This window comes from Esox lucius, chromosome 25 (genome assembly GCF_011004845.1).
Source record: "Esox lucius isolate fEsoLuc1 chromosome 25, fEsoLuc1.pri, whole genome shotgun sequence".
Taxonomy (NCBI): domain Eukaryota; kingdom Metazoa; phylum Chordata; class Actinopteri; order Esociformes; family Esocidae; genus Esox; species Esox lucius.
Window position 1 is genome coordinate 20,708,993 of NC_047593.1, and position 25,607 is coordinate 20,734,599.

Consider the following 25,607-nt stretch of genomic DNA (forward strand, 5'->3'; position numbering starts at 1 on the left):
GGTTCTCAAAATAGACTTACCCAGTAAAATAATTATGAAATAAATAAATTATAAATAAAGAACAATAAAAGTAAAAATAGGCCAACATTTCAGAACCCTCATTGATGTTTTTCTATTTAGTAGACACTTGTAGATTGTGATGAGATGTTTAACTAAATATAACAATAACATTGGTACTTCTACATTTTCAATTTCGATATACACCCTAGAATACAGGCTATAATAAACTGTGTGACCATTAAAACTTTGAAACAACGTCCTCAACGCCTGAAAGAAAGATACAGGACGCTCAGTGAAACATGCAGGCCTAGCACTCTTCAGGCCGACGGAATTGATTGGAAAGCGCATGGAGGGGGTGCAGTTGGGGTAATGAAATGCATAACCTAGTCCAGTACAGCGAGCAGCTGGGATTCAACACAAGCGTGTCCCACCTGATTTATCCACAGAGCATATTTCACAACTGTAATATTAACTGCATGAATAGCCTAAAGCGGGAACCAAATTAAACACCGTTATTTCCCCCTTATTCCTCCGCATTAATTCATTTCCGGGTTTGGTGATAGCTATCCAACAATCAAACCTCGTTCTACCATTAGTCTTTCTATCCCTCCAACTGTCTCTGCAACCATCTCTCCCCGATCCATCCTTCCCCAATTACTCTATCCCCATCTATGCCTCTCTCTCTCTCTCTCTCTCCTTCAGTCCTTCTTTCTCTCATCATCCTCTATCTGTCCATCCATCCAATCAAGCCATTCTTTCATCTGTCCATCTATGCCGTGATCAATTAATCCACCCATCTCTGTTTCGTCGCATTGAATCTGTAGGGAAACCCATATAATCTCGGTTGCTTTATGAGATCACTTAAAAATGATTCTTTAAATAGTTCATTCTTAATGGTACCTGAAACAACCATCTGTAGAACATTTTGGGGTAGGTTTTTCCATCGGATAGGTTGTTCATGTTTTTTTGAGTAACAAGTATAAATAGTTGTTAACAATACCCATGACATTTTTTCTACACTTTAAGTGTACCACAGGCTTATAATAAACCTAATAAAAACCCAATGATAATAAAAACAAGAATTACAACTTTCAGTTTATAACGTTTCAGTACACTATTACAATTACTAGCCAATGGCTTTTAAAGTATCTGCTAGCCTATCAACATAGGCTACTGTTAAAACCTCAGTTGAAGTATTTGTCTTCACGTAATTTTCGCCATGTCTTACCACTGAGTTTAACCTAACAGTGACACTGAGCGGAAACTCCTCTGAAATGTTTTCAGGGTTTGAATGAGTAGCATGTAGGCTGGAGGGTTGGGCTAGGGTTAGGGCTAGGTTACACGCCTTAAAGCATGTCTGTTCCTCATGATAGCATGTCGTCACCAGGTCCAGGCTGGCGGTAGAGCACAGTTGTACCACCAGGGGGCGGCAATATTTGTTTGCTCAACCCTCCACCCCCGATCTCTTTTTTCTGTCTCACTAGTCTGAAAGGTATAATGACGATGAATCATCTTGATCTCGTTGAAAGGCAGTACAATGTTCCGAAAAAAACGGTCCACAGAAATGTGGCTGGTTAGTTTATAGAAACCATATGAGAGTTATTGCTGTGGGTTAGTTACTAACCTACCACTGATGGTTAACCCTTGAAAGCTCTAGCAATTTTCTCCTCTTCACTGATCTAAACTCTCTTCCTCTCTCCTTCAGCGTCGACTGGCCGATCCTATATCGTTGTGTATTATTCACATCAAATTCACAGAATAAAATATTGTCTTCTTAGTCATAGCAGCTGAAGACGAAGCCAGATTCTCCACCATATCAACTAAAAATATAGTTCGTCTACTTCTGACCTCGGCTCTTATACTGGTCCTTTAGCGGGGAATAATTTTGACATTTATTGGACCTGTCCTTATTAAAAGTTTAAAGCTGCTTTACAACATATCTAAAATTGTTCATAGACGTATTGCCTATAGGTTAAATTAGTGGGGGGTGTTGGGAACTACAAAGAGCGGTGTAGATCAAGTGTTGAATGTTCTTATACTTACACATTGGGAATATTCAGAGTGAGAATGATGTTTGTGGCTACAGTTACTGGCGATTGAAACATAGGATTAAACAAATGATCCAGATCCCCCCTCGATTTTAACGTTTGTACAAAGCATGATAAGGTAGCGATAATCGTCCTAAATCCAGAACTACTTCATCCACGCCGAAGTCAAATTTAAACTGGCACATCTAGCTGACAATGATGGCAGGCAGCAAAGCGGTAAAAACGTCTGCAAATCGAATTATTTGTGTGTATGCATTGTCTTTTTTTAAACTGTCAAAAACAAACGTTAAGAGGTATTTCACCTGGTTACCTGCACCCAAAATGTCACCAAACGACATAACGCTGTGACACCTGGAAGTCGTAACATGGATAGATTGGCACACAGACAGAATGTCAGCAATATCGCCCTCACTTAATATTGTGTAGCCCAGACGCTAACATGGCACTAAAAACACCGGGATTGTGGGTTCGATTCCCAAGGGCGACAAAATAAGTATAAACATGCACTAACTCACTACTACTACTAGAGTCGCTCTGAATAAAAACGCCTGCTAAACTCTGTAACGTAAATATCAATCAGGTTTTATGTTCTTTTTATTTGGACGTTGAGCAAAATTGGTTGAACGAACCAATGTCTTGAATTGAAATGAATTGGTGTATAATTGACATGGAAGTCGAAATCCACGCACTATCGAATACTACCCCTAGACCTAGGACATTACCTAATTTACACATGGTAATGAAATATTTTATTGCAACTTGATTATTACCACTTATAATTTAAGATTTTACAACCAGTTACATCAGGATTTCCTATAAAATAACAATATTACTGTTTTATTTTCACACTGGTCTGTTCACTTGTATCAGGCCTTTGAAAATGCCTTTAAAAGTTCCCATGTTTAGACCCAGAAGCTTGAAGAAATCACATCTAAAATTATATTATTTTCTGATGTTTTTTAATTCTTATCTGTTTTGTCATTCCCTTCACCAAGTCTACAAGCTTTCACAGATTTCCCCCTAAAAATAAATAAATAAACAAACTAAATTGCCGTTCCTTATCCGCGTCTTTTCCTCCTCCGATTAGCAAATTAAATACATAAGCAATTAAAATAACTCCAAACACAGCCAATCATGTATACAAATTATTGTTGCTTTAGGCTGGGGATATTTGGGAAAAGACTAGTTTCCATCACTACACGGCGAGTTTAATCCCAGGCATTGTGACCTATTACCATAATTCATTACCTCTACCCTAGTCAGAACGGGGGATAGTGGGATGGAGAGGAGGAAAAGAAAAGAAGGGGGGTTCTTCTTTAAAAAGCTCTTAGTGAAAATGTTGTTGGGACGTGATCATTTGGACTCGGCAAGTTCCCGGAAGACTTGTTGTTTGGTTTGAGTTGTATCCATCCACCCATCCCTCTATACCTTGATTTCCTTTTATTTTATTTTCACTAAGTTCTCTCTCTCTTCGGTTTTTGGGTGCGTGAGTCACCGAACGAAAAAGCAATGAAAAATTAATAGCGCATGTTAACTCCACGCGCTTCTTTATTACACGCCCGCGTGCCTGTCAACATAATGAGAAAAAAAACCAACATATCTCTCTTTTTTGAGTTTACATTCGTTAATCAAAAGAATATGGCGAAAAAAACAACTAATAAAAAAGTGTATGTCTCTAACTATAAAGTTAAAGACTTGGGGATCAAAACCATGGGTCATCTATTTTTCACTTGAAAAAAACCTTTCAGCCCTCGAAATATTTAAGTTAGTAATTCATTATGAGTACACTCACCCAGACGTATGCTTACAGAGAAATATATTGCTTGGTAAGATGCAATTGAAGATTCTATGCCGGCGTGCTAAACACGCCTCATTCCCCTGCTGTGCATTACGTTAGGCCATAGAAATATAGGTGGGGTCTAAAGAATAGGAAACCATTTGAGACAGCGTGTGACCTTTCGTTGTGACCTCAGGTCAAGATCCATCAGTGAGTCTTCCCTGAAGAATATCATTCTGTCAATCAAATTGTGAAATAGACCCGTTATTGACGTAAATTGTAGTTTTGGACTTCATACTTTAATTCCGACAGGCTACACGTACGGGCTGTTACCAGTCATATTTTGTGGATCACGTTTTATAGGTACAAAAACAAACATTAGTGTATTTTGTCTTCTGGTTTGTTCATGTTAAGGCTGTATTTAAACAAAAAACGCAATTCCTCTCTTTCCTCATTTACTCACGGTAAATAAGGGATAAAGCTCGAGCCATCTAAGGATAGAACGTGAGTAACAGAGTACCCGACCCACGTGTCTTCTTTCAATAGACTGCATGCGCGCGGTAAACAATTCTATAAAATATTTCACGGGTCAGAGACGGCCCCCGGGAACGCGCACCATCACACGCCCGTGCGCACAGAGCGTTACCAGGGGGTCCTGTCAATCACAGAGAGTGAGCCTGCACGCGCGTGCATAGTTTTGGGTGTGTGTTTGTGTGACTGACTGACCGACAGGGACCTTTGCGCACAGACAGGACCTAATAAAAAAGACCGAACTCAGACCCTTGGAGACCAGAATGGACGCTCACCAACCCGGGGGACTGGCCCCATGAGAGGTGTAGAGAACCGGCCCGGCCACGGATACTAAAGACCTACATATTACCCGAGGAAATCGACTTATCTTCCCTTCTCCTTCGCCCTCCCTCTCCAAAGAACCCCTTTGTACCCAGCGCACGTATGCGTGTTTAGAGGATGTCGTGTAAGGGCATACAAGACCTGGAGGCGCGCGCCTCCAGTATATATACAGTATATATGCACACAAACACACACACACACACACAAAAGGATGTAGTTTAACACTTACGTGTTTAAGGTTGGTATTTACTCACACACAAACACACACACGGGCCTTCTAAGGAGGTAGTTTAACCCTTACGTGTTTTAAGGTGGGTATTTACTCACACACAAAGACACATACACACACACACACACACACACACGCAGACAGACAGAAAAATATTGTGGCCTCTCTGTAACACTGAGATGTCCTGAAGCCCACAAAAAGAGGAAATGGGTCATGTACATTCCCAGAATTTTCTCACGAATTGTTATGCCTACAGAAAATATATTGCCATATATAGACCTGTTTCATATAATCAAATACGATATTATCATTTGAATCACAACTCTTGTTAAATCACAACTCAAAAGAGGAGAGAGGCATTCGATTTAGTCAAATTAAATAAACTCTTGTGAACTAAATGGAATAAATAATATATATTATTGGTTACTGACAGTACTGTTAATTGGTTTATACCGGTGACACGTAGTACGCGTGATGCATTGATGGAACGAGAGTGACAGATGCATTAATATGCCTGTCGTTTTAATGGGCCTGGTGTACGATAAAGTACGAACACGTACAATGGGCAGCAAGCAAGTAGGCATCTCTCTAGATAACAGCGTCTGCTTAATGTCTAAAACGTACATTTAAAATGTTGTACCCTAGCCCTAATAACATCACACGTCTTATTCCGTGACAGGACTAACCACGCCTGATAGCTTCCTTGGTTATGTTACAACGGAGGACATCCTCCCACATGTCGTCATAATGATGATCACCATTTGGATGCCTACATCTTGCAAATGACAAACGACGTTTTATCAATCTCGCCTCAGCGGGTTTCCGGTATGGAATGATGTGCTAGCCACTGGGTGCCGCGTGAGGTTCGATACCCTGCTTTTTTGCTGTATTAAAACAACTGACGAACCACCCTGCTGGTTTTAGGAATATCCTACAAATATATTAAATTACGTGGAGAACGAACGAGGGAGACGACTGCTTCATAAAGCCTACCCTTTAGGCCTAGCTTGCTCTAGAGGAAGGGGTTCGAAAGATTCGATTTGGTGCTTTGTGGTTCTAAAATGATCAATGCTGGATGGAGTCTGGAGAAAGCACTGAATGATTACCGTTCAATGTTCGAGCTGCTTTCTTCCTCCAAATAATTAGTTTAAATTAAAAAACAAGAAACTTTGATCAGTTTCAGCATGTTGCATTCATGTAGCCTACATTGAAGGATCGTGTTTCTATTAAATGTAACAAACATGCTAAAAAAAACAACAACAACATTATGCTAAAAGGTCTTGGACCAATATCATTTTCTTTTAGAATATTGTTTAGATTTTTTAGCTAAAACATCCGATGGCAGATACGCAGTAGAACTTTCTATTTTTCCCAAACAGTTTTTTAATAAAAATGAATCAAGCAACGAAATGACAACGAAAAGCTTTTCTTGGCATTTTTCTTAATTCATTGACCTACACAAAAATATGACGAATATTCATGTAGTCTATTTAGCTATTAGCCTATATTAATTATGTTGGGATTTGGACATAAACATGTATATCTTGACATAGACGTAACAAAAAGTTGATTACATTCTACCTGAACAGAGCTTTAATGACAACTGTTATTTATAAACCCTACCCTCCTCAGTAGATCAATCTCACTGGTACATCTGAAGAGTAATTTCGATTTCATCGGTGGGGCTTCTGTGCAGGTGTGTGTGTTTGTGTATGTGTATGTACATTGGTGCCAGGTCAAGGCCTGACCTCCAACCCCTGACCCTTCCTAATCTGACAAGAAGGTGGTGGATGATAAAAAATTGCACAGCGCGCCCGCATCAACGCCATACCAACGTGTGTTGATATTACAAATGATTATACTGTACGTTAAACGGAACCGACTTATTTGCTTCTTCCAGGTTTGTTTTGAATCAGAACGTTAAGTCACAAGAACACAAGCCAAGATGCCGTCTTAAGTCGAGCCTACTCTTTAACAGGCCCCGTTTTTTTGATGGGGCCTGTTAAATAGCCAAGTGCACATATTAATATAGGATAACTTATTATTCTCTGCCTTTCAGCTAAGTCTGTATAGAGTCAATATCTTAAACAGATAGCCTGCACCAACCAGCCTATACTCAATTCAAGAATAGCCTTTAGTCAGACGATAAGTATAGCCTATAATGTCAGGCCAGTTAAATGTATTGGAAGGCCATCAAGTTCTCTCGGCCGTCGAACTGAAACATGTACTACATACACACAGACAGGCCCCTTAAATGTTCCCACACGTATTGAACGAAAGAGTCAGGTCACATAAAAAATATGATGCCACTGTTTGAAACTTTCAAACAACACGTATAATCCAAAAAAGATTTACTAAATATTATTCTCGTAATATTTTTATAATGAGTACGTACTGTAAAGCATGAGGGCTATTAAATCTAAAATTGAGAACCAGCCAGCGGCCCTACCTACCTGCTCTCCCCGGCCTCAACGCATGTCCCACGGCTGCTACTTCCATTCTGTTCCCTGGCGCTTGTAGCTGGGCGGGGGAAGAGATGGATACAGAAACAAAACAAAAGAAGAACAATAACTTTTCTTTAGCTCTTCTCTTTCCCCTCTCTCCCTCTTCACACACTTTTTTCTTTCTCTCTTTTTTCCCCTCTCGCAACAGTACTTTTTTGCGAGTTGTTAAGGGGTGAAATAATGCGTTCCTTCCGCTCCCTACGGCGACGCAGCACACAGCGCAGTGATCTGAGACTAAACTCTTTAGGTGGAAAGGCCTTTGAGGGAGCGTGAAATGATCACACGGAGTGAGTCAAAAGAGCCGCGCTCTCAATGTGCACTCATGCCCCCCTTACGCCCCCCCCCCCCCCCCCCCCCATTGCACTTCTTTACTACACACACGGGCGCGCGCACACACACGGTCACACGCGCACCTGCAACGCTCGCACATCTGGCGTTGACTTCCACTTTACCAAACTTTTCAGCACCCCTTCACCACACACGTACAGCATAAACTAACTTTCTCTCCTCCACCCCTCACTCTCTTTTCCGTTCTCTACCTCTGTCTTCCTCTCTTTCTCCTTCTTGTCTCCCTCTCTTAGTGTATCTCTTCCTGTGTCTCCCTATAGGTTTCCCCACGGGTCTCTCCCTCCTCCCTCCAACGGCTAACACAACGTTTCATTATGTTTCATTGAGCCTTGTGATGGTAGACACCTACTTTGAGTAACACCAAAATAATGATGGCTTGTGGTACAGCTGGGTCTGGGTCCTTCATACAAACAAGCTGAAAAGGGTTTCTTCATAATAGGGCACCTCTAAAAAGGGTGTAGGATCCTGGAAGAACGTTTTCGTTTCTGGGCAGAACCTTTCCAAATTTCTACAAATTGAGAACCCCTGTGTAAAAGTTCAAATTGAGAACCCCTGTGTAAAGGTTCACATTGGGAACCCCTGTAAAAGGTTCACATTGAGAACCCCTGTGTAAAGGTTCACATTGAGAACCCCTGTGTAAAGGGTCACATTGAGAACCCCTGTGTAAAGGTTCACATTGGAACCTTTTTGTGGTCGGTGGGGTAACATTTTGAAACTACAATAATAAGCATTTGTATCATATTGGAGATTTTGTTTCAGATAGTTCTATTTGTGTTAAGTTTCTTCGCATATCCAACATTTACTGTCAAATGTATCTATATTAAATACACTTGAATGTAATATTATGCTTGATTATTATAACGTGGTAATTATTCTACATTTAGGGCCTCCCTGCACTCTTGGGGACCTCATTCCCTGAAGCTACAAAACTGTTAGGGTTCAGTGTTTTGACATTAAAACACAATAGATGAACAAGAAGTGCATTGCCCTAACGGGTGGATAAAAAAATAAAATTAAAGCCATGTGCACAATTAAGTCACGCCCCCACAGCAAATACATTGAAGCATTAACTGTTTCTTCAGTAACCCCTAAACTACAAGCAAAGGTTGAAGAACTTCTTCGAGACATTTCTAATTCAACGTTCATTTTTAGTTTTTTTCCCCTCGTGGATAGAGGCGGTGGAGAACGATAGAGGAGAGAGTTTTTGTTGAAAGAGCAATGGGCAATACCCCCCCCCCCGCACACACACACACACACACACACACACACACACACACACACACACACACACACACACACACACACACACATATACACACACTATCTCAACACTGGTGATACCACAGGGCGTTCTTCCATCGTGATCAGTCAGACCATTGGGACATGGTAAAAAGCAAGAGTTAAATGTAAGCTTGAAGATGGTTAGAGAACTTGACTGTGAAAAAACACCACGTTTTAGCAATTGAGTGAATTCTTAATTGTTATGTTATCAGCTGGGTGGGACTTGATCTTAAAGAACCAACGCTATAAAGGCATGGACACAGATGAGTCTTCTCTCCATCTCTATGCTCGCGGAGGCAAATTTCACTTCTTTTTTCACTCTCCTCTTTCAACCCGCCTATTCACGCTACCTTCGGAAGTAATGTAGCACATTTACCGCAGATCACTGCTGGTGAATAGGCCAACCTTGTGCATCCCAAAGTGTGTATGGGAGTCGAGTGACCTGTGATGTAAAGACTTAGGTTCAGAAGTCAAAGAACTTCTAGACCCATGGACAAACAGACTGACAGAAGATAGTGGCATTACTGACACAAGTTACTAATCGCTAAATACGTTACCTAGCTACATTTTGTCCTACACAAACGGCATGCTGACCTTGTTCCACAAAGCTTAAACACACTGCCCCAAATTAAGAACAACGTTTTTTGGAAATCAGGTAGGTGGCAGATGCTTTGTGATAACCCATTATATTAGGTAGTTGTTTAGCTAGGTAGTACTAACTCAGCAACAGTTGCTACCAAGCTTACTTTTGGTGTAACATATTCAATAGTATGCGCGCTGCACTATAACTATCCCTGTCTTCTATTCTTTAGCTCTTTGTAGCCGTGCTTGTTTTCGTAACTGTCAAACTTAAGAAATACCGCCTATTTGATCATTAAGGATCTGGTCCACTGCGGACAATATTCTGATATTGTAGCATTAGCTGGCAAATAGAAATCCTTGGGTGTAGTCCATGTCGTTTCTGACTGTGATGCAGTGGAGCAGTGACAATGACATTTAGGTTTTGTATATTCGAGATGACATGCATAACACCATCATACTCCGATTTTTACCTCAACTTATTGTGAAATACAGTAGTTTATATGTAGGCCATGATCGTTTGCTCACTGGTTTCCATGACATTTCCATGGTATAAGTGAAGTTCCATTAACCATCTATACCAAGTCTGCACGTGCATGTGATACTCTGTCGTCACAATATCTGAATGTTGCAATGTAAATAGGGCAGTGTTTATCAACTTATTTGAATTTAACTGTCTTTCCGATAACCTTTGTTAATATATAAAGGCCATAACTATTCTCTCTTACTGGATGTATCTTCCCTCATTCTCTCAATTCACTTTAAATTGAAAGATCCCTTTCCCTATGTTTCTTGAAAAACATTGTGTTTTTTAGTCGTGAAAGCATTATGTGTGTGTGTGGGTGTGTGTGAGAGATAGAGAGAGAGAGATAGAGAGAGAGAGGGTGTGTGTGTTTGAGAGAGAGAGAGAGTGTGTGTTTTATGTAATACGACCTCACAGTCAATGAAAAAAACGGAAAACAACATCAGAGAGCCGGTCGCGGTCGTTCGAGTCCCAGAGTTCACGCGCGACACCGAGACAATTGAGTGCTGAACAAAGCGCGAGACGGACCCATTTTCCTCGCCTTGTCGTCTCGCGCTGCAAGCCACGACCCTGACCCTTCGCCCTGGGACCACGGGTCGGAAAACAAAACACAACATAAATAGTATCGTTCTGTCTTTTTATTCATAGTGGTATAGAAAGAAAAGGTCTTGACCTGGAGCCGTTGTTTTTCCGTAATATTAATACACCTCCTTCACGTGTCTCAATAACGATTTTGTTTTAATATTGCATATTTATTAAATCAGTGATAACATATCTTTGATTATAAAAATCTAGATGATGAGTATTCTCAGTGAGGCTTGTGGATAATGATTTCCTACATTTGCTACACCTCTAAAGCACACATAGGCCTTAACATTGTTACAAAATATCTGAACCTTCATTGCTTTATTTAGCATTTGTGGACACTTGTGGAGTCCTATGACTTTTTTACCTAAATAGAACAACATCAACTCACAGAAACATCACCATTGTGTGTTAACGTGCAACTCTCCGTTTCTTCTTCAATCTTAGGCCTAAGAGACAAGCATTACCTTCCTGATTATGCAGCATTTTGGAAATGTCATAGAAACATAATTTACATTTCGGCCTTAGCAAATGAAAGCTGGGGAAACTCCAATGGAAATAACAGGCAACATGACCAGAAACCATGCATCCAATTGAAAATATATTGAATCCAGGCATTATTGTTTTGTGAAAACGGAAATAATTTATTTAAATATGTTTATTTTATTTTGCAGGTCACGCATAGGATAGCAATATAACTCAGTATGCTCAATTGTCCTTGGCTATATCCTGTATCCTGGCCATATTCTTGTTAATCAATAGAGTTTATAGTAGTTTAGGCGGTGTTAATTATTATTAGGCTACTAAATATGTATTATTATTTTTTTATTATAGGCATACATTTGTGTACCTTTATTCTTGAGGTATGATTTTTACAACGAAACAGAGGACGATAAACCATGTCATAAATGATAAAAATGACAATATGGAAAGGAAAATCATCATATGTTAATTTAATGCAAAAAAGAGATTTCACCAAATCTCTTATCCTCTCGTACAGAATGCCTTAAACATAAGTAGTGCTATCGGGGAGAAGTGCTAATACCTGCATTTACAAAAGAGTATATTTGAATATACGACTTTATACGTCATAGCTTAATGTTTTTATCGATTGATACTGCTATAATGTGGCAGTGCATTTTTCTTTGAATCACAAACACTAGCGTAGGCTACAGCAAATAAATCGTTTTTCTTATTTATTAATTTTTTTCACGCAGACCTGTTAAATATCATGCTACTTAATTCTCTCTTTAGCCTGTAAAATCGCCTTAGTTTGGGTGATTTTAATTATTATTATTGTTTGTTTTCTTTTCATTTATCTGTTAATGAATGTGATTAGTGTGGGGTGCGGTTGGGGTGAGAAGGGATATTGGTTTCCGTGACCCCCCGGTCTGACCGAGCGGAACCGGAAAGAATCGCATTAGAGCGCGAGACAGAAGAACTAAAGGGACAATTAGAGAAGTAGGTAAACAAAACAAATAGAAGAAAAAATACTTTGTTTCTTTCTTGTTCTGGCTCTCTGCCTCCAAGCCGCAAGTCTTAAATGTAAATCATTGCACTGGCGATGTTTTAAAAGGTTGATAATACATATGTTGTTCTAAATATATAAACAATGTATAGGTCATAATTGATTTGATTACGTTTGCTAATTCAGGAAAATAGTCTCCTAAATATAGATCCGAGCGTGAATGTTTTATAAATACACACAGTTGTTGTTCATAAAACAAAACACTATTTAAATTAATACAATATAGTATGATAATGTATTTAGAACATAAATATGATGTACAAACGTATATGCTAATAAATAATATAACTATTTGCCATATTGGCCAAACACAATTGAGCCTTCTACCTTATTACTCAACTATAGGCAGATAAAACCGATTTTGGAGAAGGCATCTCAGCCATTTGCACTTTTTACACTGTCAGAAAATTTGGTTTTCACAAGGATTCTTTGGCTGTCCCTGTAGGGGAACACTTTTTTTTTTGTTCTAGGTAGAACCCATTTTTGGTTTCAGTTAAGAACTATTTTCCATGTAGAACTCACAATAAAAAGGCACCACCTGCTGCCACAAACTGATTGCTCTGTACATTGGTGAATAAGAGCATCTGCTAAATGACCGAAGTGTCTATTAAATAGTGAGAAACTTCCTTGTGCCCCTTTAAGTATCTAAAATAAACATATGCTGAGTATAATGTTGAAGTATTGATAATCTCAAGGAATGAAAACCCAGATTTGTTACTGAGTAATGAACAGACTAAGAATTGTACCTATCTGCCAACTACAACCCCTTTAAAACCCCACACTGTTCTACGATACAGTTCACTATCCTGTACAAACGCTTCAGTCTCAGACAAAGGGGTTTTCTTGTCTGTCCCCTTAGGGTAACATTTTTGTTTTACTAGAACCCTTTTTGGTTACTTTTGGAACCCTCTACAGAAAGGGTTCTACGTGGAAACAAAGGGTTTCTACCTGTAAACAATAAACAGACTTTCAAGTACGAACTAATAATTCAGGACCAAACGATTCAACCCCTTATAAACCTTTCAAAACCAACAACTACCCCATATAAATCCTATACAACCACTGAATATTCCTAATAAACCCTTTAAACTACAAACTACTTTTTAAAAACCTTTTAAGGGCTACAATTTGAAATGACACAATCTACAGTACCTTCTTATAAACCCTTTAAAACCTGCTTTGTGTGTCTTAAGAGATACATCTAATCTGTCTTTTCTTTCCTTCCCCCATCCTTTCATTCTTTGGTGCCATTTGGAAGGAACATCTGGAGGAGGCTAATGGGCATTAAGGGGTTAAACCAGGGAGCAGGCATGCAGAAAGGAGGGAAAGAAAGAAAAGAGCAAGGAAGAGGGAGTTAGGAACTGAGTGAGGACAGCACCTCTTATAAACACCATCTTCTTTACGTGGATCTTTTGTTCTTTAATTACTTTTTCTTCTTTCTAAAGGAGAACCCGGCTGTCATTCCATTCAGTTTTAGTAGCAAGCAGCTCTTATAGTTTTATATTCACAATATTTATATTTTATTAAGTTAACATTCTTTTTTTTCCCTCACAGTAATTTACATAAAATTGATAGATGCAGATGTATGAAATGAAGTCTCCCTGCAGTGTTTTGCCTGTTATGAAGGCTGTGTCTGAGTCCTTACAGCTATAACTTAATCACTCAATCAATGAATTCATCCATTTCCCTAAGTGCTTCCCACAGTAACCTGGCCTGTATCTCTCCAGAGCCTGGCCCAACAAGGGCGGAGCTCCACGGCCATCAGACTGAGAAGAGCGGAGCGTTATTTATCCATGAAGCGTTTTGTGACGCCACGGCCATATTTGTATGTGGAGGTAAACATGTTGCTGTGACGATTCGACAAGAGAATACAAGGGTTTCCCACACACACACACACACATAAATGTCTTCCATCAATGTGGTTTTAGCCACCGGGGACAAGAAGTGTTGTACAGGCATTGTGTGTGTGTGCGTGTGTGTGTGTGTGGCTCTTTCTCCACTTGACACATTTAATCCCCATAGACCCAGCCTGTGGTGAAAAGGTGAAATGTGTTATTTCTTGTTCTCTTGTTCCAGGCCCTTTTCATAGACAGGCCGTCCAGACAGACAGGCCGACCAGACAGACAGTCTATAGTGTCAATATAAATTATAATACCAAATTATGGCCCATGCAATTGACCAAAACAGAACTTTTGGATAGTTTAAAACCATATGAGGGTTTATTGTACATGAATGAGAACATTCTTGTTAAACCTCTGGCGAGTTCAGAGGGCTTCTGCTGAAAATGTATTTTTTTGGGAATAGGCAAGAGCCCACGGATCACAGAACACAGCCAAAACACAATAGTACCTGGACCAGACAAACTAAGCACCATTAAATGAGGACAATGATATGCTTCTTTTGACTCCTTCTCTCTCCAATAAGAATCCTCGTCAGCCAGAACCGACACTTTGGAATGTCTGATTGGAAATAACGGAAACCCACAGAATTCATGGGACTCGCGCGCTACTCCATCTTCACCAGGCCACTGGTTTGAATTGGTGCAGATCAGCCGAAGCTCCGCGCGCCTCACCTCTATACTTCTGTGCCTCTTTAAAATAATAACGGTCAATAGATGGGGACGGAAATCAGGCAGCCGCATCGCAATTTACAATTTACCTGGAGCAGCGAGGCATTTCGGACCTGCATCTCATTGAGAGTCCCCTGGTCTGCTCACTAAAAACAAAACAGGTGTGGGGTGGAAGGAGTGCGAGGGACCGAGGGGGTTTAGGTAAGTGGGGAAAGGGATAGGGATATGGGGAAAGGTAGGCTAACCTTTTTAAGAAAACAATCCAACTCTGTGATGGCCTTTCCGGAGTGTGCCTGTGCTCTGACACGCTTGGGAAACCACTAGAAATCAGATGGCATTCAAACAGAATTGTTATAGCCTAGCCTATTATGACAGACGAGCCTATATGGAGAAATGTTAGGGGCTAGATGTATAGCTAGGCAATAAAACACATATGAGCAAATAATCTTATATGCCAATTATGACAACGGTGCATGAAATAAAAAGTCAAAACCTGTTTTCATGATTTTCTTCTTAGTTTTGACATTTAGCCAGGAATTTGCATGTTTTCAGACACAACACAACTTTTCAGAAGTTTTATGTTATATGATATCTACATTTGAATCTCCGCGAAGGGAACAGACCAACAAGGAATTCCTCGCGGGAAATGATCACTGTTGGCCAACTCATTTGCCACACTACAACCCGGAAGTGGCTAGTATGTAAGCTAACGTAACTTAACGAGCGAAGTAGTCTTGTGAATTCTGCAGGTTGTCTTAGCAGGTGAGTTATTTTTCTCAGTTCAGACTAACAAAACCACACGTGTCTACCGTTTACTTCATTAACAATAACGGGCGATGTGCCTGTTATGTGTGTTTCCGTCGTTGTCTTAGAACGGAGTGCTTTGTTTACATGTCGCCGGCCGCTTAGCCTTGGTAATGTTAAACACGTGGACGTTTGCATGAACCGATGCTAGCATATTATCTAGCCAGCTTACAAAACCCTTCATTTAGAGTCATTTCTAAAATATCAACAAACTGACACAACTCAAATTTTACAGACTAGTAACGTTAGACTATCATTGTTCAAAACGTCTTCAACTTTGAAATATTCCAGTTTCGGTTTGTGTTTAGCATTGTTGTGTTAGCCAATTAGCCATGTGTTGATAAATAAGTTTCATTCCTGAATTACGCCGATATATCAATTGCTAGCTGATTAACACACCTCAAATGTCCACCGCCATCACTACATAAAATCACTGCTACTTGATTTTGTTGCGCGCATGTATACCTTAATGTTTAGTAGCCATGGGACAGTCTGTTTCGTTTATCTGAAACCTGATGGTGTCGTCTTAACAACTCGCCTTTTATTTGTTTGACATTCTCAACGGAGTAGGCAAAACCTCTAAAATATATATATTGTAGACGTCCAGTTCGTTTTATGTGTGTACACAAGACGTTAGCCAAAGCCAATATGTACCATCCTGTGCCTTTATTGGCAAGCTCACTGTGTAGCTAGCTAGCGGTCTGGAACAATGATTAGGATGTAACAAGCTACACGGACTAGACCTTAAATAGACAGCCTGGTGCCCGAGTCGAGTAGCAAGAATCATGTTTCACCAGAGTGCAGAGAGCCATCACATGTACTGTAACACCAACCACTCCATCTCTGTTGTCATTCCTTTTGCCCCCCCCCATTCCCTGAGTGGTGGTACGTGTGCGGCCAGCGTGGCGTTTCCAGGCCAATGGCACTGTAGGAGCCAATCATCTCTGGCCGTAATGGCTGACACGCAGCACTGTCCGAGGCTGTGAGCCACATCTCTGTCTCTCCTGTGTGTGTGGACATTCTGTGAGCCTATATGAGTGACAGTGTAAGAAAGTGCAAGGCTTGATGACAACTATGGTTCAGCATTCAGCAGGATCGATACATCAATTGTTTCCATGAAACTCAGTGTTAAGTCTGGACTCAGGCTGTGAGGATTGTCAATAACACCTCAGTCTCATTGGCTGTTAACACCGGGGCCCCCCAGGGTTGTGTCCTCAGCCCTCTGTTCACCTGCGATTTCACCTGGTTTGCTGACGACATCGTGGTTGTAGGCCTGATAACAAAAAACACTGACTCAGCTTACAGGGACGAGTTCAGCAAGCTGTCACTGGCACTGTAGTACAAAGACGACAGCCTCCCCGTCAACATCAGCATGTCACTGCGAGTCCCATCCAGCTACTGTCACTGCGAGTCCCATCCAGCTACTGTCACTGCGAGTCCCATCCAGCTACTGTCACTGCGAGTCCCATCCAGCTACTGTCACTGCGAGTCCCATCCAGCTACTGTCACTGCGAGTCCCATCCAGCTACTGTCACTGCGAGTCCCATCCAGCTACTGTCACTGCGAGTCCCATCCAGCTACTGTCACTGCGAGTCCCATCCAGCTACTGTCACTGCGAGTCCCATCCAGCTACTGTCACTGCGAGTCCCATCCAGCTACTGTCACTGCGAGTCCCATCCAGCTACTGTCACTGCGAGTCCCATCCAGCTACTGTCACTGCGAGTCCCATCCAGCTACTGTCACTGCGAGTCCCATCCAGCTACTGTCACTGCGAGTCCCATCCAGCTACTGTCACTGCGAGTCCGGTTTGGGATCAACAGTAGATGATTGACATGGCCCAGTGTGGGACCTTATGGCTTCCAGAAAACGATATGCTCTCATGTATGTGCAGATATGTGCTCCATGTCATCAAAACCATTTGCTTTTAAACTTGGAATTTCAGGGCTAGGTGGGATATGAGGGTGGTTTCACTTAAAGACACACACAAAAAACATTACACATCCTGCCCAAAGTGGAATGCTTGAATAAATTCCCAGACTGGATTGTTAACTGAGTTTGATTTGTGACCCTGTTATTTTTTTCATAAATGTATTTATTTTATATATTTTGTTGTATTGTTATGAGGGCATTTAGTTGACTGGTTCATACCTTGTTTTTTCAGTTCATATGGTAAATAAAACTAGAAAATTTATGATGACACCAGTGTACTCCTGTCTCTATGTATCTCATTCTTGACATTTCGCAAGTGGATAAACAAACTGAACAATGAGCATACAGTGCAATACCTCACAATAAGTTTCATGAACATTCTGAAATATTGTGGTGAAACAACACTACTTTTTGTGAGTTAAGGTGGCATTTTGGCAGCAATAATCCAAAACCTGTAAATGACTTTGGTGTTGATGGTATATACCTGGGGCATTCAACTTTCCTTCCTTACACTGTCTGGGGTCTGTTAGTTTTCTGTTCTACATCATCTTTAATGGCACACACCTGGTCCCGGGTCAGAATAAGTTAGTGAAATGTGATTGTGGTTCTCTCTCTGCAGGGTGATGTTTGGGGGATATGAGGAGAGACTGGCGCTGGAAGATGAGCTGTATGGAGAGGGGGAGGAGTCAGGCGGGTCAGAGGTTGACGACAGCGAATTAGAATTCAGGCTCTACAGCCAGCTCCATTACTCCTCCAATCCAGGAGATGGGGTGGAGGAGGGCCAGGGGCTGGGGGAAGAGACCTGCAGAGAGAAGGGTGGAATTGAGGAGGAGGAGCTGCAGAAGAGCAAGGCCGAACAGCACTTAACCCTGTCACATGATCTCAGTGGCAAGGATCTACGGCAACACCTGGTGGGGGACACAGAGCAGAAAAAGTTGACAAGTAAAAAAGTCAGACAAAAAAGCCAACTGAATGTGAAACAGCAGAGAGACGTCTCCAAAGGTGAGTGTCAACCAATGGCTTGACAAGTAAAAAAGTCAGACAAAAAAGCCAACTGAATGTGAAACAGCAGAGAGACGTCTCCAAAGGTGAGTGTCAACCAATGGCTTGACAAGTAAAAAAGTCAGACAAAAAAGCCAACTGAATGTGAAACAGCAGAGAGACGTCTCCAAAGGTGAGTGTCAACCAATGGCTTGACAAGTAAAAAAGTCAGACAAAAAAGCCAACTGAATGTGAAACAGCAGAGAGACGTCTCCAAAGGTGAGTGTCAACCAATGGCTTTGAAGTCCCCGTTTGGGTATTTTTGCCCACTGGCCAGACTAAAATCCTTTGGGTGAAATATTTTTCAGCTAAATTAAACATTCATACTGTTTTAAGTACAAGTTTTCTTCATTCAATTCACATGCATTTCACGTCAGGTGGTCAGATTGAGGCCAGTTTGAACCTACAGGTTTCTGCTGACCTTAATTTGCTCTGCTGTTTTGCTCTTTTATCTTGCTTGGCAGTAGCACCACAGAGGTTTTAAACATCATGAGGCACACAGTAAAGTACGAAGCCAGGTAGCTAGATGCAGGTTAGCTGAAGAAAGACATCTTGTGTATCTTTTTAGGAGCGCTCAGTAACACGGGAACGTCTTGTTTTTTAACAGTTTCTTTATTATGACCGATAGTCCAGTTTTTTGTTTTGGTCGGAAGTTTCTGTCTTCTGATACACAACTGATTTCTATCATTCCGAAGGTGACCCCAAAGTTCAAAGGTTGTTCCAGGAAGTCATTGTCATAGACTTGGGCAGTGATGATGTCATCACGGTCTCAGACAACACCGAGGATGATGAAGGGGTGTGTAACCTGAAATGTCTCAATTTGCCAACTGGACCCGCGAAGACCTCGACCCCGGTCTTGCAGGTATGGTGTCCGAGCTTTCCTGCGTCTCTGATTACAGAACGTAGTTAAGGTCAGGAATTCTTATCATGCATTTCTGGGGGCTAAAACAGCTGCTACTGGCATCATCAGTGGTGATTGAATAATAATACAAAAGTATGTGCCCCCCCCCCAGCGGAACTCGGCGAAAGTTTCTGCGAGCGGCATCAGCATGGACTCCGATTCGGTGCTGGTCTTGGATTCGGATTCTGAATCGGAGTCAGAATCGGATTCTGACGGTCTGGAGAGCTGGATGATTCTTGGAACAGGAAAACAAGATGGTGACCAGAGCATTAGCCTGAACCTGGAGGGAAGTGGAGAGATGCAAGGTAAAGGAGGAGGGATGAACAGACGTGTGTCTGTGTGGGTTTTAGGTCTTACTAAACTCATGGGGACCCAATGAGTATAGTAAAACCAGAAACAATTTAACTTTTGCCGTTCCGCATGAGGCAAAAGTTAATTTCCGGCTCAGGGTTTAGGTTTAGGGTCAAACTTACAATTAATTTTATAGTTAAAATTGGGGATTCTTTAAGGTCCAGGCATTACACCTAGGTAAAGTTTAGGCATAAATGTTACTTTATTGAGGTTAGGGTTAGGATCGTAAATGTTTCTTTAAATGTTCATGCCCTTAGTGTCTGTTTGTTTATGGATGTGTGTTTCTGGTCGTTTATGAGCTATTTAAGAATTCTTTAAGCTGTCCTTATGCTTCTTAGTTTAGGCAAAAATATCCACAAATTATGGAGTTTGGTATTCATCTCAGATTAAATCAGAAAAATGGTCAGTAACTGTCAGACTGTCCTCACAGTGTCTCCAGACACAAATGGTATCATTGTATTTCTTTTCCTGTTTTTCAAGGGAATACATATTTTTGGGTATGCAAGTCAGACGTTTGATTCACCTTTACACTCTCTGCATCTTTAAGCGCTGATACACTTGTGTGTGTACGGGATTCTAATCAGCTTGTGTACACACATACATGCTTGGAGCGCTAATGCCAAAAATAAACAACAGATAGACAACAATGCAGAGTAAGGCATGAGGAGAGGGAGAAATATACAGGCAAAGGGAGAGCAATCAGAAAACTGAATAGAAATGGTAACTGCAAATCTCTTCAGATCTACACATTAGTTAACCTGCTACCTCAGCAATCTTTTTCTCATTCTATTTCTCTTTCACTCTCTCTCTTTGTCTCTCTTCCTTCCTCTCTCTGTTCCTCCCTCATTTAAATTTCCCTGGGCTAAGGTTTCTGCAAGAGTGCTCACAGTCTTACACACACACGTGCACACACACACGTGCACACGCACATCACCAAGGGTTGAAGAGCTGGAATGAAACACAATGTGTCGGCTGATCTCTTTCTCTCTGTCTGTCTCTTCGTCTCTGTGTATTTGTCTTTGGCTCTCGCTTTATTTTCCCTCCGTTCTCTCTGTCTTACCCTGTCTGTCTTACCCTCTCTGTCTCTCTCCCTCTCTGTCCTCCCTCTCTAAAATCTCGATCCTAATCTTTTCACTATAAACATTGCATTCAGACGTTTAAAAATATGTCGATATTTCATAGAAGGATAATGATGTACACGTTTGAAGAATGTTCATTATCTTTAAAGTAGTATTGAAAGATAACTCCAACAACCTTTCCTGGTTGCCATGGGTAATAAATCTTGCTGCTTTGATTGCATATTGCAATATTTTCAATGTTTCTCAGGTATGGGTTTTTAACAATGTTAGATTTTTCTAAATATTTTTGGCTCTGTATTATCTGATGGAACTGTCTGTCTCCAATATGATTGTAGATTTGGGAGGAGGTTAGGACATGCAGCTCAGTTTCCACCTCATGTTTGGATCAGTGGGCATGTAGCCAAATGTTTATGCGGTTGTAATTTTAATGGAAAGAGTAAAATGAAAACAGTCAATCCAACTAGATTTAATTAGCACCTGTATTTTACACCCATCAGACATAGGAAATAACTGAAAAGGAGAGGTCCTTAGGTGTCACGAGCTTACCCGTTGCTAATTCTCACTCCATACCCAACCCACCTGTACATATTATGTACATAATCAAAAACTTTTAATTTGGGTCTGTCACTATGGTCAGTTATTTGGCACACTCAGTGCGCCCTACTGACTTATTAGAGTATTTCTAGCCAGGTTAGGGTTGTTGGTGTCGCAGAAGGCCTTTTCTTGCCTTGTCTCTCGTGGCATTCATGGCAGTGTTGACAGCATTGTTGAAGTCACCTCGGGTGTTGATGTTAGGGCTAAGATAGGTGTATTTGTTTTCTTTGCTCTAGGACAACCGTGTCCAGATAGAATTTATATTTGTGCGCCTTGACCATTTTAAAAAGAGAGTTATTTTCTGTGTGCAGAAGATCTGTGTTGCCTTGGGCCGTGATTGTCTGTCTCGCCACCCTGTCCGGGCCCGTCTGTCTCGCCACCCTGTCCGGGCCCGTCTGTCTCGCCACCCTGGCCGGGCCCGTCTGTCTCGCCACCCTGGTCTCGCCACGCGTGTTGTTGGAATATGTAGACGTGATAATATTGTTGGTTTGCCCCCCGACAACACTTCCTGTTCATTTGTATAGCAGACCCTCATGTCTCACTTCCTGTTCATTTGTATAGCAGACCCTCATGTCAAATTAAGTGAAAAGCTTTTTTGAAATCAACAAAGCATGAGAAGACTTTTGCTTTGTTTGTTTGTCAATTAGACTGTGCAGGGAGAATACATGGTCTGTTGTGTGGTGTTTTGGTAAAAAGCCAATTTGACATTTGCTCAGGATATTGTTTTCACTGTGGAAATGTTGCAGTCTGCTGTTGAAGATAATGCGGAAGACATTTTAGAGGTCGCTGTTTCATGCAGATTATTGGGGTCAAATTATTCTCCATGTTTGTGGATTGGGGTGATCAGACATTGATTCCAAGTCCTGGGGCAGATGGAGGGCTGGGTGTTATGTTGAAGAATTTAAGGAAAGGCCTTTTGAATTGTATTTTTTACCATCTCATTTATTTACCACTGACCATGTTTCGTAAACACCACAGTCTGTCTTGTGGATATTGTATTTCATCCTCTAGTTCTGTCAGCAAGAGACACCAGCGGATCGGGGTTATCTGAAGATGAATACTAAGTTTAATAATCATATGGTCTCTCTGTCTGTCTGTCTCTGTCTGTCTGACTCTGTCTCTCTGTGTCTTTGTCTTTCTGTCTCTGTCTGTCTCTGTCTGTCTCTCTCTCTGTGTCTTTGTCTTTCTGTCTCTGTCTGTCTGTCTCTCTTGTTCTGTCTCTCCTGTGTGTGATCTTTGAAGCTTGTCCTCATTCCGCCACATGGGAATGGGGGGGTGCAAGAAATAGGCCATATGGAACAGAGGCTCCCCCTCGTCTCCTTGTCCCTCCCTTGGTCTCCTTTTCTCCTCCCTGGTCTCCATGTGCTGTTGATTTTTACAGAGATGTGTGTGTGGTGTTATAGATTTTTTTCAGTGACGTGTGTGGTATTATTGATTTTTTTTCAGTGACAGGTGTGGTGTTATAGATTTTTACAGTGATGTTTGTGGTGTTATTTATTTTTATAGCAACGTGTTATTGATTTTTACAGTGTCGTCTGTGGTGTTATTGATTTTTACAGTGACGTCTGTGGTGTTATTGATTTTTACAGTGACGTCTGTGGTGTTATTGATTTTTACAGATGTCGTCTGTGGTGTTATTGATTTTTACAGTGACGTCTGTGGTGTTATTGATTTTTACAGTGACGTCTGTGGTGTTATTGATTTTTACAGTGACGTCTGTGGTGTTATTGATTTTTACAGTGACGTCTGTGGTGTTATTGATTTTTACAGTGACGTCTGTGGTGTTATTGATTTTTACAGTGACGTCTGTGGTGTTATTGATTTTTACAGTGACGTCTGTGGTGTTATTGATTTTTACAGTGACGTCTGTGGTGTTATTGATTTTTACAGTGACGTCTGTGGTGTTATTGATTTTTACAGTGACGTCTGTGGTGTTATTGATTTTTACAGATGTCGTCTGTGGTGTTATTGATTTTTACAGTGACGTCTGTGGTGTTATTGATTTTTACAGTGACGTCTGTGGTGTTATTGATTTTTACAGTGACGTCTGTGGTGTTATTGATTTTTACAGTGACGTCTGTGGTGTTATTGATTTTTACAGTGACGTCTGTGGTGTTATTGATTTCGCTGTCTGTCTGCTAACAGGGTGTCTAATAGCATTTGTACGCTTAAAGCCTCCCTGCAAAAACAACAACTGTAAGACAACCCACTGAGTCACATTCACTAGAGCAATACACGTCTCCTTCTCTCGCTCCTTCTCTCGCTCCTGCTCTCCCTGTCTCTCCTCTTTCTGTCCATCCCTCCCTCTCGGCCCCCCCCCATGTCATTGAACCATGTCTCACCTAAATACATTGGACCTGTCCCTGTCACACAGTCCTCCTTGTGTTTGGTGTCTTGTACATCCATACTCACCAGTATGTGTTGGATTCCCTGCAGAATCAGCCAGATGGAACAGGGAAACGAGGGCTTCCCAGAATCCCCCAGTCAGCCTGGGTTTGTGTGTGTGTGGAGGTGGGCGTGGATGGATCAGTTTAAACTTGAATTCTAATAGTTAAACCTCTCTCTGGTGGTCACCCCCCCCCACCCCCCCCGTTTCTTTGTCCCTACGCTTTGGGGTCTGTCACCAAACTTTGTTTGAGGCTTAGAGGCTGGTTTGCCTTGTCTTGGTGGACTTGTGGGAGTGCGTGCGTGCGCGTGCCTGTGTGTGCGTGCGTTTGTGTGTGTCTTCCTGTTAGCTTTAGGGAACCAGAGGGAAGGTAAGATATCTCTCTCTCCTCCTCTCCTTGATACAACTGTCCTCTTGCTCTCCTTCTGTCCCTCATATTTCTTCCTGAAGATCAGTGACCATATAATGATTCACATCGTGAACTCATCGTTGTCTTTCCGTTCTCTATAGGAGTCGAGTAAATATCAACATCGTTTTTATGGGGAACATTTCTCCACCACTATGAGTAGACATTGCAGTAATTTTCAGACGATAGTTCTGTACACTTATATAAATGTTTTTTAATAATCTGGTTGGATGTTTTGTGGTTTTAAGATTTCTGTAATGTGCAGTGTATTTGTAGTCAATCAAAACCCACATTTTAGAGACCCAGCGTACACTCCAAATGGTTTTACAGAGACCCAGCCTAAACCCCAAATTATTTTAAAGACCCAGCCTAAACCCCAAATTATTTTAAAGACCCAGCCTAAACCCCAAATTATTTTAAAGACCCAGCCTAAACCCCAAATAATTTTAGAGACCCAGCCTAAACCCCAAATAATTTTAGAGATCCCGCCTAAACCCCAAATTATTTCACAGAGACACATCCTAAACCGCAGTGTTTTACAGAGACACCCTAAACCGCAGTGTTTTACAGAGACTCATCCTAACCCGCAGTGTTTTACAGAGACTCATCCTAACCCGCAGTGTTTTACAGAGACTCATCCTAAACCGCAGTGTTTTACAGAGACTCATCCTAAACCGCAGTGTTTTACAGAGACTCATCCTAAACCGCAGTGTTTTACAGACACTCATCCTAAACCGCAGTGTTTTACAGACACTCATCCTAAACCGCAGTGTTTTACAGAAACCCAGCTGAAACCCCAAAGTACATTAGAGACAGCAGCCTGAAGTTCAGAGTGCAAGAACTGGAACGGCAGAAGGTCTGGCTAGGAAACAGTCTGTAGGCAGGAACAAGGAACCTAAGAAGAAACCTAGAGAGGACCTGAGCTCCAGGGGTTGGTTTTGCAGGGTTGTTTGAATAATGGAAAGGAAAGGGCTTCGACTCAGACTGAGTTTCTGGTTTTCACATCATGTTTGAGCCTTGTCGTACTTGTTGTGTGCTACATGACGGGGGTGGGGCGGGGCTGTGTGTTCTTTCGTTTCTAAGGTACGGGCTTTGTACACATGTGGGTGGGAACGACCAGGGAGGTGGAGTGTGTGCCTGTTTAAACATGCTGTGTGGTAGAGTGGATGGGGAGTGTTGTTACAGCTCGTGTGGCACTGGGCGACCCCGATAAGAGCTGATCCCCTCCAAGCCCCCCCCCGCCTCATCTACGCACTCACACCCCAGGAAATCTTTGTATTACAGTATTTGCAC

General features: G+C 41.5%; 2 protein-coding genes across 6 annotated transcripts in view; one reads left to right on the plus strand and one right to left on the minus strand.

Annotated features, from left to right (window-relative positions):
- Positions 1-7,698, minus strand: part of pax5 (paired box 5) — a 49,790-nt gene extending 42,092 nt beyond the window's left edge. For all 4 annotated transcript variants that reach the window (XM_029118354.2, XM_013140564.4, XM_029118353.2 and 1 more), the window contains exon 1: positions 7,360-7,698. In XM_029118354.2, coding sequence (XP_028974187.1) covers positions 7,360-7,405 — 46 coding nt within the window. In that variant the 5' untranslated portion in view covers positions 7,406-7,698. The remainder of the gene's footprint in view (positions 1-7,359) is intronic.
- Positions 7,699-14,066: 6,368 nt separating this feature from the next.
- Positions 14,067-25,607, plus strand: part of zcchc7 (zinc finger, CCHC domain containing 7) — a 50,303-nt gene continuing 38,762 nt past the window's right edge. The window contains exons 1-4 of one of the 2 annotated variants that reach the window (XM_029118341.2): positions 14,067-14,089; positions 18,176-18,558; positions 19,293-19,459; positions 19,611-19,803. In XM_029118341.2, the coding sequence (XP_028974174.2) occupies positions 14,082-14,089; positions 18,176-18,558; positions 19,293-19,459; positions 19,611-19,803 (751 nt within the window). In that variant the 5' untranslated portion in view covers positions 14,067-14,081. Of the gene's footprint in view, positions 14,090-15,469; positions 15,586-18,175; positions 18,559-19,292; positions 19,460-19,610; positions 19,804-25,607 lie in introns of those variants that run through there. The other variant, XM_029118342.2, reaches the window with a different exon arrangement.